The sequence below is a fragment of the Cynocephalus volans genome, chromosome 5, assembly GCF_027409185.1.
Source record: "Cynocephalus volans isolate mCynVol1 chromosome 5, mCynVol1.pri, whole genome shotgun sequence".
In the NCBI taxonomy this organism is placed as follows: Eukaryota; Metazoa; Chordata; class Mammalia; order Dermoptera; family Cynocephalidae; genus Cynocephalus; species Cynocephalus volans.
In genome coordinates this window covers 130,619,653-130,632,973 of record NC_084464.1, presented here as the reverse complement: position 1 = coordinate 130,632,973, position 13,321 = coordinate 130,619,653, and the positions used below count along the sequence as shown (strand labels likewise).

General features: G+C 36.5%; 1 protein-coding gene across 1 annotated transcript in view; it reads left to right on the top strand.

Annotated features, from left to right (window-relative positions):
* The first annotated feature begins 2,539 nt into the window (after positions 1 to 2,539).
* Positions 2,540 to 13,321, top strand: part of TMEM244 (transmembrane protein 244) — a 48,336-nt gene continuing 37,554 nt past the window's right edge. The window contains exon 1 of the mRNA XM_063098360.1: positions 2,540 to 2,545. Coding sequence (XP_062954430.1) covers positions 2,540 to 2,545 — 6 coding nt within the window. The remainder of the gene's footprint in view (positions 2,546 to 13,321) is intronic.

Below are 13,321 nucleotides of genomic sequence, written 5' to 3'. Positions count from 1 at the left end.
GGGGAAGAGGAGTTAAGTAGACTTGCCCAAGGTAATAGCAAAGCCAGAAACCATGAGTGAACAAAACTGGAAAACTAGTACTTTACATTCCAAAAGTCTCCGTGGTTTCCTGTTTGCTGTGACTCGTTTGACTTCGTATGATTTGGATGCAGTAGCGATTTGCAACAATAAAGGGAAAATATATCGAAGGCCTCCTTGTGCCAGCCTCCAAATATTTCACTTCAACCATGTACTGAGTCCAAACGGCAAATGCTAAGTCTCACTGTTTCTTCCATCCTACTCAATGCTTTTCGTTCTCTTCTTCCTAATGAGTGGAAATCTACCATTACAAATTTAATATTTGGATTAATGGTTTGTTCCTTCTTCAAAGGCAGAGTGGTTTTTTTTTCCATATCAGTACCATTTTTCCCCCACATCAGTAATGCGTATCATAAAGTGAATTAGTTTGCCAGATTCTTGCCTACAGTTTTATAGCGACGAGGAGGGAATGTCACAGAGCATGAAATGTCACAGAAAAAATGAAAAGGAAAGCTGTGGGTACATGGTGTAGGCCGACCTCACGGGACACTTGGACTTGATTCTCTGCTCCATTTGACCCATTTAGCTTTGTTCAGGAAAAAATGCGTGTGTATGTGGTTGAACATTATGTAGTTATTAAGATCATATTTTGGAAGAAATTTAATAAAATGGGAAAACACTCCAAATATGTCATTAACTATAAAGAAGAGGAACAAAAAATTGTACTTACCCCATGATCCTAATTTTGTAACATGTGTGCATGTGGGTGTGTAAAAGTGTGTGTTTGTGTGTGTGTGAGACAGAGACAGTATTTTGGTCAAGTCAGAGACAAGATGACGTGAGCCTGGTTTGTGGCATTAAACCGACCATCCTGCAGAAGCCCCCTGTGAGCTTGGGCCAAATCAGCCTCTTGCCTCTCATAACACCTTCCAGGAACTGCTGCTGCTGTGCCTCCTTTTACTTTTGACGAAATAAAATTTTAAAATTTTAAACTGTACAGAAAGGCAAAAAAGGGCTCTAAAATCATCTACCCCCTTTTTCATAACCTAAAGGTACACTCAACGTTTTTTGTGTGGCTTCCAAAAATGTTTTATTTTTTTGCAAGTATGTATCCCGCCTCTACCATTTTTTTTTTTTTTACATATATGGAATTAATACTGTCTTGCATCAGTTTACTTTCTACTTTATGAACTGTAAGCAACGTTCCATATCAGTATTTATTATATTTCACATAAATTTATGGAGTGCTTTCTATAGTGTCAGGCCATCATCTAAGCATCTTTTGCAAATACTGTATCACTTAATCTTCATAATAACTTATGAGTGGGTATTGCTCTTGTGTCCATTTTATAGACAAATTAAATGAGGTACACAGAGAATATGATAACTTGCTATAGATAACCCCAGTGATAAATGCTGGGGCCAAGTTTCAAAACCAGGTATGGTTCCAAAGTTTGCACTGAGCCTCCAGAATCTAATCCCTTAGTTGAGTTGCTGGTTGGCACGCATAGTATATATAAATATTGGTGGATACATACAAGGGTAATTTGTAAAGGTTGTGGAAAAACAATCAAAAAATAATATGAATATTTCCATGAACTTTTTGAAGTACCCTCAGCTGTCATCCCTCTTAACAGCTGAGTGATATTCCCATGTATAAATGACCACAATCTGTTAATCACCTATTTCTAAGTACTTAGGTTGTTTTCAGTTTTTTTATTCTTATAAAAATTGATACAAAAAAAATCATTGCATTTATCATCTGTCTTTGTATAAATGTACACTGTAGCCTCAGGATAAATGCTTAGAAGTGAAGTTGCAAAATTAAAAGATAAATCCTTTAAACATTTGATAAATAATGCCAAGGTATTTCACAAAATTTTGCACCAATTTATCTCTTATTAACGGTCAATAAGAGTGCTTATTTCCCTCACACCCAAATGCTTTTTGCTTGCCAATTTATCAACAGGGGAGGGACGAAACTGAGATTGGTTTCTCACTATTTCTGTTTGCAATTTTTTAAATTTAAGAGTGCATTTGGACATACTTTTTTTATATGTTAATTGAACAATTATATTGTTTCTTCTAAGAGCTGCCTTTAATGCCTTTTATCTTCTGCCAATTTCTCTAGTGTTTTTTTTTTTTTTCCAATTGATTTACCAGGTGCTTTTTGTGTTTTAAGGATATTAACCTTTACCTATCATATGTAGTGCATGTATATTTACTCAAGCTGGAGGAAGTCAGGGTCAGCCAAGTGAGCACTGCGAAACCAGTGAAACGTTCAGCAACTGGGTGTCCACATGGGCAGCAGCATGAGGAAGAAGTCCTGGTGTCCCTCCCAGGATAAAAGTACAGATCTGAAGACAGGACCCAATATGTGCAGGAATGCATTATGCCCAACCTTCCTAGAGGTTCCCAGAGGGACTATGTTATGAGATTCGTTTCAGGAAAAGACTGAGCTCTCAACTACTCAACTACTTGAAATTAGAAGGATTTTCAGTCAAAGTGACCCTTGTTCTCAATGGCGGTAAGAGCAGCAGTGAGGCACACACTCTCAAGTCAGTCTACCTGGACTCACACCCACGCTTTAATAGCATTAGTTCTGGCTTCAAGCCTGATTGGCGGGTGGGAGGTAGTACCTTCCCCATAGGGTACTTACTACCTGGGTCAGGGCCTTCACACAGTGAGTGTTCAGTAAAGGGGGACTCTGAAGTTGGCAGCCAGGGAGGCCTAGGGTCTATTCTGCGCATGTCCCGTGTGGAGACAAACTACTGGGGAGAACCACACCAAAATGTTAGCAGCAGGTGTCCCTGACAGGTGGGATGGTGGGAATTTTCTTTTCTTTCTTTTAACGGTCTGCATTTTCATTAATGAATGTATATTTTTATTTTGCATAAAATATTACTTCTAATAATTCTTCCCTTTCAGTAGGCTTTGTTTATCAACCTCAACCAACTCTGATTCCTCCCGTGTTCCTCAGATCTGTCAATTATACTAATCATCTGTGACCTTTTTCTACCAAAAAAAAAAAAAAAATTAAGGTAGCATACAGAAAATATACAGAAAAAATTGGGAATTATAAATACTAAAGTGAAAACAGGTCCAGGGGAAGAAAAACAAGAGAACATGTTATGTACATACATGTAAGTATTTCCTAAGAGACAATGAGCTTTTACATTTTCAGAAGGACTTTGGTTCTGAGGTTCTGGGAGAGAAAGCAAAAAAAGAAAAAAAATGAGCTCATTTTTTTGAAAGAAAAAAAGAAAAGTTCCAAGAAAGAAGAGCTTTTCCCAGTTGAAGAGGCAGTAAGAAATACAGTAGACAGTATTTTTGGAAATGGCAGTTCATTCATAGAGGCATTTCTTGAAATTTCTCTTAGTGAAAGCAAAGTAATTTTTTAAAAACCCAGTTTAGACAATTTTGTGGGGCAGTAGAACAATGCAGCCCAAGTACATGGCTTTCGAATGATTAGACATGATTAGAATTAGAATATATAGTGAATTGGAGCCATTGCTTGTCCTTCAGAGAAATCTATTTTTTTTTTTTTGGCAATTCCTTCACAGTAACACTTGCATCTTTCTACTCTTATCAAGATATTGGCTTAAACCGTACGTTTCATGTATGGATGGATTATTTTAAGAAGAAAGATCATATTTCCCATTTTTGTTTTGCTTTACCTGCACATAATGCATCTGGCAATTTATATCTCACTAGTTTGATTCAGTGCCATATACATATTCCTTTTCATTTCTAGCTGTCAATAAATTTCAAATGCAATTTATTTTTAAATTTAGTTTGGACAAAATTAGTTTGATGGTTTGAATTATATAAGGCTTTATGAGAAAAGATTGATGTTAAGATCCTTTCTATTGCATGAAATTCAGAAATGCTTTACCGTCAAAAATGGGGGTTGAAATGCTCCTTTAACTTATGTCTTCTAATCACTTTGCATATTTAGAAAACACTTGAAATTGAGGAGGTGCTGTCCTCATCAGAATGTTTGATGTTAAAATTTAGTTATGGCTCTGATTTCCCTACATCGTGTGTTTTAAATCTGAAATTTAAAATAAATCCCAAGTTTGCTCAAGTATAATAAAAAGGGAGTTAAAAATACACAAAGTCACCTCCTTTTATATGGGGGTTGGACAATGTAATGATTGTAAATTACAACTACATCAGGAACCTGCCTCAGAAATGAGCATTATGGTATTTTAAAGAAAAATCTATTCTTTCCTAACAAAAGAGGGGTTGGAAAAATTGACTTTTCCAAGAGTGGTTTTGTTTCTTCATCTTGTTGATATAAATCCAGGAAAATCTACAGATTCCTAAAATATCACATATCTGGGATATTGACAGATTTATATTTTTACCTCTGGTATAATTACATAGATTTGTTTTATATCCACTTTATTACTTGCCACTCTTTCATCAAATCAAATAATGAAGTCTTTTTATGTCTTGTATTGTTTTAACATATTTCCTCTTGACACAGAAGATTATTCTGCTGTCAAATTATTATAACCTATGCGGAGCCATATCTGTGTTTATGTTGATAGCTTATTTAATTTTACTTTTATCACATGAGAGCTGAAGTAATTTACAGTACATTATTAAATTGGGGTACTAATAAAAATTCTTTTTGTACTACAGCCTTGCTTGCTAGCCCTCTGGGAACAACTGAAGGATCTCTTTAGGGTGAATCATGTTGAACTGAGGATTTTCTGCTTCTCTGATAACTAACCTCCCTTGGAGGTGGACCAAGATGGAGCCACACAATGCCAAATTTCAACATTGTAGTAGATTGCACAGTCAAAATTTCCATTTAATGGAATAATTGATGTGATTTAAAGTAGTTTTTAAAAACTAAGGTAAAAATTTTAGGCTGCCATTAAACTTGAAGCACATTTTTAAAAAGTAATTGCATATAATCATATCATTAATGTAAGCAACTCATTCAGTGTTTTTCTGAAAGCAGGTCTGAAACAAGAAGGTAAAGATGAAATGAAGGTCTTCCTAAGTAGAAAAAAGTTATTTAGAAAATGAAGCAGGTTTAACCGTGAGACATACAAACAAATCATTACTGCTAGTGAAGATACTCAGTTAAACTAAATAGCATTCAAACAGATGCAATAAAAACATTAATCCAAAAGATTTTTAGACTAGATGAATTGAAGGGGCAAATGTAAGAAACCTCTAGTACACTCTGATGAGCACAAACTATTGACAGCCAACATTTAGTGAGTACTTACCATATGTCAGGCAAGAACTATATCATTGAATTATCTCGTGACCTCTCAGAGGGACATGCTATTACTACTCATGTTCTACAGATAAGGAGACTGATCTACAGAGAGGTTAAGCGAGGTTAAGAGAGGTTAAGTTATGTGATTATTAAGTGGTATGTAGCTGGGATTTGAACCTGTAAATCAGGCTCCGTAGTCAAATATCTTAACCATTGTATACGCTCAGCAGGCTCATACCTATATTTTATTAGTGGCATTTGCTTGTTATAAATACAAGTTAGTGCAAGACAAATTAAGTAACTATGGACAAGAACGTTTAAGGAAATTATCCCAAGTCATTTGGCAATTTAGCAGCAAAACTGAGAATTCTGGTTTCCCTGTTCATGTGCTCCTCAAAACTGTGCTGCTCCCAGTTATATAACATGTTTTAAAAAGCCAGAAAGCAAATTTAGAAAGACAATCTGTGGTAAAATGACCACAGAATAATTAAACATGACCAAAGCAACTTAATCATTTAAATTTCCCTCACCTGTCAAGGTGCTTCTCCACACTCTCCCCTCATCCCCCACCAATGAATAAAGAAATTCATCAGGGCATTTTAAGAAGACTCAAAAAAATCGATCTGACTAAATTTCTTAGACATATACATTTCTGCCAATGTCCTGAGCTATGGCCATGGAGATAACACGGTTTTAGCTCATTTGAGAATGATGTTAGCAGAAGCGTGCTATTGTTTAGATCATAGAGTAAGAAGGAAGAAGCCTTCTGAGCTTTTCATCTGACATCTTTTATTAATGTTAAATTAACCTAGACATTAGACTGAGTTGGTTTTATTTGGAAGAAAAATTGATTTGGTGATTATCTGAATACTCACTAGCCTGCGTTTTATTCTTCTTAGGTGATGTTGTGAGTTGCTTATATAACCTTCAGAAAGCCAACAACTCTCTCCCAGCCTTAAGAAGTATAAAGCTTTATTTTATCCTACTTTCTTCCACTTAGCACTGCCCAACAATTCTCCTACATGTGATGTGCTCCACTTATAAGATTATATGGAATAAGCAGATAAAACCGAAGCAGCACAATTGCCCACACGTTAGCAAGGCTTCCCCCTCTCCCTCCCAAATTGCAGGCCTCAAGTGCGGTGCCTTTAAGACTCACTGAGGCTTGATTGCAAGGCCTGGCACTGAAGCCTTGAAAACGGCTTCTCCTTGCCTATACGGGTGATCAACGGGTGTAACCTCTCTAGAGGAACATTTTTCTGTTCTCAACAAATGCCTGAAAAAATGTGCAAATTGCCTAGCAATTCCATTTTTAGTACTTTGCTTTATTCAAAGACTTATTCCCAATCATAAAATAAGCCACATCACAGCATCATTTGAAATAGTAAAACAACAATTACAACCAAACCTGTAAATGGTAAAGGTCCAGCAATAAGGGATTAATTAAATGAAATGATACTTCCATACTGTGCAGTATTCTACAACCATTCTAAGTATAGAATAGTTACTGGCACAGGGAAATGTCAATAAAAAGCTTTAAAAATATGATCTCTATATTTAAAAAGTTAATTAATACTCTGAAATTTAACAAGGATTATATCAGAAAGGTGAAATTTTTTGTAGATTCTATTTTCTTCTTTATGAATTTCCATAGTCCCCTAATTTTCCTAAATGAACATAATATATTTCCTGGTCTTATCTCATTGTAAGTACTGATTTTGAGCAGCCATTAAATTTGGTTTATTTCTTGTCTGGACACTCACCTTGGCTGGTTGTCGCTGCTGATGGATTTACCCTAGGCATTGGTGACCTATGCGTCTCTTTTCTGGTATCCATTTGGCCTGTGTCATTTTGTTTTGGTTTTGTTTGCACTTGTTTTATCAATGTTCTGTTAGTAAGGTCAAGAGGAAGGTGACAGAAAACTTTTTCTTTCTGTCAGTAATCTTTGAGCATCTTCAATGACTGACGATCACTGTGAACTAAGTGATTATTCAAAGCAAAACTTTGGAGTAACTGGCAATGGGAGGAATTTTTCTCAAATTAATTTTACTAACACTACTTATGTCAACGTAGATAATGCCTTGGATGATCAGGCTTGTGAGTGACAGGTACATAAACATTGACACAGGGGGTGATGTGTACAATAAGAAGACTTTCTCCAGAGTTTCTTTCTTACATCATAAATGTGCTTTCAAAAGTGAGCTTGCAATTGAAAAGAGAAGGGACAAAAAGTTTCTTTTAAAACAAATATTCATTCTTTAATTTTCTGATTGGTAAGTTTAAATCTCACATATAGTACTAAATGTCTTAGAGAAGGGCATGGTGGAGGTTTCTTGGAGGAAACTTTGTTTATCTGAGTAACTCCAGTTTTGCGTGGGTTCAGTTTCATATAATTAGATTTCACTTCCTGTAATAGATCATTATCTTTTAACAGGAGGAAGAAACTATGTCAGTTTATATCACAGCAAGTTGTTCAAGCTAACCTAATTTCATTAATTATATGAGGCATAATCTCACATGGAGTTTTTATGCAAAACTTCAAATTTTCCAAGAATGCTGTTGTTATACACAAACATAAATATCCTGTGTTGGCCCAAAACTTTCTACGTAAATTTCTCCATGTTCAACCATGCTCAGCTGAGTTGCTAGACTCCAGAGGTGGTATGATGGAATTTCACAAGAACACCAGGCTGGAAATGCAAATACAGAGCTTATGGACTTATTTCTGGGACACCTGTCTGCATTGTGGCAGTCTGAAATGGTATCATTGAATAGTTCGTTTCATAAATTTTGAATATGCTCAGTTCTGTAACACAGTATCTATTATAAGTCCAGTGGTAGTTCGGGTTCATTTGTTTCCAGACAGTTTTCAAATACTTCGAGTTTGATAAGACTCAAAAGAACTTCATCAAACATCCCTCTACTCCCACCTATTTTAAATTGTTCATGCCCTAAAGGGATAGTGAATCCTTCTACAAGTACATCAAAGTTATAAGTCAAGTTATCATAGGGTTGTTTTGTCTACATCGTTTATTTTCTAGGAAGTTGCAGTAGTTATTTCTTACTGTTACTTTCTCCTCTTTCACCTTCTTTTAAATTACTGAGAAGACACGTTCCCTAGTGCCAGGCAAAGCAAAACCCAGAAAGATCTGGAAAATTTAGTTTAGTCCAAACTTAAGTTTCATGAGGCTTTAAGAGGGTCTAAATTTGGTAAAACCTGTTTTCTCATTCTTAACATCAGCTTGTTTTAGAGTCATCTGGACTAGATTTTCAAAGAGAAGAAACTGAAGATCAAAATTCAGCTGTACAACTCATTGCCAGTCCAATACTTTATAGGAATGTGCATATACATGTGGGATGTGTGTATGTGTGCATGCACTTGTGCGCTTATATATGTGTCTTTAAATTTAAAAAAAAACTATACATTAAACCTGGTGAATTCAAATCAAGTTTTAAGGCTCCCAGGCTGCCTCCCCAGTGTTGACTGTGGGTTTGCATTGGAAAGAGCAGTGGAAAACTGTCAGGAAATGGGTCTAAATGTTCCAAAACTTTTTTTGGAATTATTTTTTAAGTCAGCAATTTATGCAGAGAGTCATTTCTTTCTGTGATTTCTTAGTTCAAAGCAACAATACCTTTATTGGCCTAAGCTACTTTTGAAAAGAGGATAAAAAACAACATTTTTTCACAGGACCATGTATATAGCAGTTATTTAATAAATTTTAGTGAAATGAATGTTGAATTCTTCATGAATGAATGAATGAATGATTCTGTCTACAAAGATATTTGGAATTTTCAATGAAACAATTTCATATTTTCATATGAATATGCTCCAATTATACATTATCTAAAAATACACTGTTATATTACCGATTGCTACAATTGTTTGATTTTTTTTATTTTCATTGAAACATAATTGATGGTACATATCTGTGGGATATAGCATTGAACATCAATGGCTGTGTGCAACATATGATGCCCAGATCATGATAACTAATATAGTCTACATTACACTATGTAATCATATCATATTTTGTGGCCCTTTACCAATTTCTTGATTCATTTTTCTCAACTTTGGTCATAAAAAAATTCTTTTTGGGTCCTTGGATATCCTCTAATTACATTATCTACCCAAAATGTTAATCCTCATATTTAATGATGTTTATATCAGCTAGCTTCCAGAATGGCCCCTGATGATTCACATCCTTGGTATTCACACCCTCATCTAGTCCCCTCCTACAATGAATGAAGGCTGGCCTTGTGTGACAAATGTACAGAAGTGACTGTCTAGGACTTTCAATGTTGTAAAAGGTATTGCATCTTTCACCCTTATCTCATGGGTTGCTTGCTGTGGAGGAAGCTAACCACCATACTATAAAGACAACAAGGCAGCCCCTTGGAGAGGCCTGAGGCACCTGATCAACTTCCCACACCTGTGACAGAGCCACCTTGGAAGTGTGTCCTCAAGCCACAGGCAAGCCTTCAGATGAATGTTGACCCAATCAAAGTCTGACTGTGACTATAAGTGGGTCCTAAAAGAACTAACCAAAAGTGCTCTTCCTGAATTTCTGATCTTAGAATTTATGAGCATAATAAATCATTTTTTATGCCACCAAGTTTTGGGGGAATTTGCTACACAGCTGTAGCAAGTGGAAAAATATTTAAATGTATACAAATTTAGCAAATTTATAAATTTAATTCTCACAAATCAATAGTGATTCTAAGATCAAGCACATGCTTTATCCTCCAACAATCTTCTATCAAATTTTTCTTAGGAAAGTTTCCATGTCGAATGCATTTAATTCTGGGCCATTTAAGTTCCTTGCTGGCTTTGTTACTGTTTAACATTGAAAGGCTGCAAAAGAGTGTAACTGCTCTCTCTGAAGACATGCCCCTTGTACAATCAATACCTTCTGGTGCCTGCTGGGTTTGAACTACATCTAGAAAATGAATGAATAAAGGGATTAGTGAATAATGAGTTGATAAATATGAACCAATGAACAAATTTCAGTGCCTAACATGTGTTAGGCACCGTGTTAAATGCTTTCACATGTTATGCTCTGTGTTTTCATTCCTGTTACCTTTGTGTGTGTACAGTGCACTTGCAGTATTTCACATACATTTGATCTTCCCAGTTAGCCTGTGTATTCAGAAAACAAAAAAAAGGAATCTCATGGACAGAGGGAGTTTGTTAGTATTTAGCATCTTCCTGACATGATTTTCTTGTTAAGGATATAATCAGCTTTTGGTTTGTGGAAAGAAAATTTGAGAACTACCTATTAACTCAGAACTTCAGCTTTCCCAAGATACATAAGGCCCCTGCTCTCAAAGAGCTTCATTCTTATGAGGAAAATGACAAACAAAAGAGAAGAAAATTACAGCAAGAGTTTTATACGGAAACATAAAATAGGATGATATGCTAGAGTTATTGGATGGCTGCTTTGGAAGACAGCCTGAGATCTGAAAAAAAGGAGGACACTGAGAGGAAGAGTACAGCAGGCAGAAGGAGCAGGGTGTAGTGGCCACAAGTAGGAAAGAGTGTGGTGTATTTGGGACAAAACTCAGGTCAATGTGCCAGAGAAGAGTGCACAGTGATGGTGCAAGACCAGGTCAGACATGTTGGAAGGCCTTTGTAGGACAGACTAAAAAACTGGAGTCTTTTTTCTAAGAGTAATGAAAAGCCAATGAGAATTTCAAACCAGTGATTTGACTTATATTTTTAAACAATTCTTTTAGCTGTTCTGTGGTAAAAGGGGTATTTGATTATGGGGGGCAAAAATAAAGGCAGGGAGTTGTTCGGCTAGTATGGTAATATAGGGAGGTTGATGGAGACTTGACTATGGAGGTAGTAACAGAGAATGAGAGAAGTAGATATATGCAAGGCACACTTTGGAGGAAGATCCAGGATAACTTGATGGATTGCACGTGGGGGAGCTGCCTGCCAAACCTCAGTTCTTTGGCACTGTCACCTTTCTGGCCTGTATAGCCCTCTTTATATAATCATTTTAATCTTCACTGTCCTTTTCCTTATTATTTCCTAAAACAATAAAAATTGGAAAAATGAAAATGTTGGCATTAATGATAAAAAGCATGGGTCTCATAAATGTGATATCTCGAAACAAAGATGGATATCATTAGGTATGCTGAAAGCAACATGTTTTAGCCTCAACTGGTTTCTCAATTAAATCTAAAGCAGTCAACAGTGTATTCAATGTTGAGGAATAGAAAATTAAAGATTGCATAAAATGTATTGTTGAAAATGTTTCTTAGAAAAGTACATTTAAATTAAAATATTTTTAATCTCTCTGATCTAGAAATCTATCACATTTAAGTCTATTGTTCAACTTTTGCACAATCTGGATACTAATTATGTTTTCATGCCTTCAAATGTGTATAGTCCTTTAGTAGATATCACATTCTACTAAAGTAAAGGACTGCGTATATCTGCATGTAACCCATGATACATTTGTTTATGTATTAAAAATATTTATTTGGTTACTGTTATGTCTTGGCCACTTTTCTATGTGCTTGGGTTATGAAAATGAACAAACTAGGTGCAGTGGGTTGAAAGTCCTCCCACAAAGTCACTGAAGCTTAATCCCCACTGTAACTGTTGAGGGTGGGAAATCCTCTTTTTTTTTTTTTTTTTGGCAGATGGCCAGCATGGGGATCTGAACCCTTGACCTTGGTGTTATCACCACCATGCTCTAAGCAAGAGAGCTAACTGGCCAGCCCCAGGTAAATCCTATTATGATAATTGAAAGGCGGGGCCTTGAAGAGGTGATTAAGTTGATGGTCTAATGGTTGTTGTGGGTGTGGTTCTGAAGCTTGTAAAAGGAGAGGGCATGAGAAGCTATCTTTCTGTCTCTGCTCCTCCATTCTGTTATGTGAGACCCTGAGTTGCTGTAGTCACCACCAGGACAAGACCTTCCCCAGATGTGTTCCCTGGACTTTGGACTTCCCAGCCTCTGAAACTATAAGCAATAAATTTTGTTTTCTTACAAATTATCCAGTTCCATGTATTTTTGTCATAAGCAACAGAAATGGACTGTGTTGGGAAAAATAGGAAAATGTCAGGGCCCCTCAGATGTTCAGAATCTCTCTGAGCATTTGCTGTAAATACCCTCGGGTGTTCCTTGTTACTGCTTAATGTAAATTGTGTATGGGCACCCAGGTGTCCAGGGTTGTGGGCTTAAGCATAAAAAACTAATAGCTCTGATCGATCCACAGCGCTTCTCAGAACTCTCAGAGAAGTCACTAGGACAGTTGCTCCTAGATCTGAATAAAACTCATTCATTTTTCTATACCCACGGCTCCCAGAACCTTTTTTTTTCTATTACCTAGCTCACAGACCTGTGTGTGGAGGGTTTGTAACCCAATCTGTGCAACAGACTCAAAGGGTCTGTAAGCCCTAGCTTTACACTAGATCAAAGTACTCGCCTTCATAAGGCTTCCTATCTAGTGGGTATAAAAATAAGTAAACAGGTAATCACAATGGAAAGTAACAAGGGCTATGATGAGTGATGTTCAAGGTGCCATGGGAGCACACAGGTAGAAGCACTAACCAAGAAGGTAGATGAGTTGGGGTGAGAGAGAGTATCGGAAAACACTCACAGAGGTGGTAACATCCAGGCTGAGGCCCATGCTTGAGTTTCCTATGCTGTGGAACTCAACTGTAAGAACTGGTCACCTTGCAAAGGTGTGAACCCAGCCATTCATTCATTCAGCAGCCACACCCCGGCACAGCATCTTTTTCTCTCTCCAACATGGTGCATGGAGTAAATCTGGTAAAGAAACCAAAATTGTATTTTTAAAAAAAACAAGCCCTGGAAAAAATGACAATTATTAAAATAAAAGATGGAGGCGAAGATGATGTAAAGTGGTATAAGAAATTAATGGCTTTTAGCCAGAAAAATAGAAATCGCTGATATATTAAGAAGAGGTATATTGGGTGTTACAACAGCTCCATCCTTTGAGGCAGCTGAGCTCCCTGTGTGTTCTATTTGGAAACAAGTAAAAGTAGATTGTAAAACTGATTCAGCAAGTAGCAGTGCAAGAAAAATG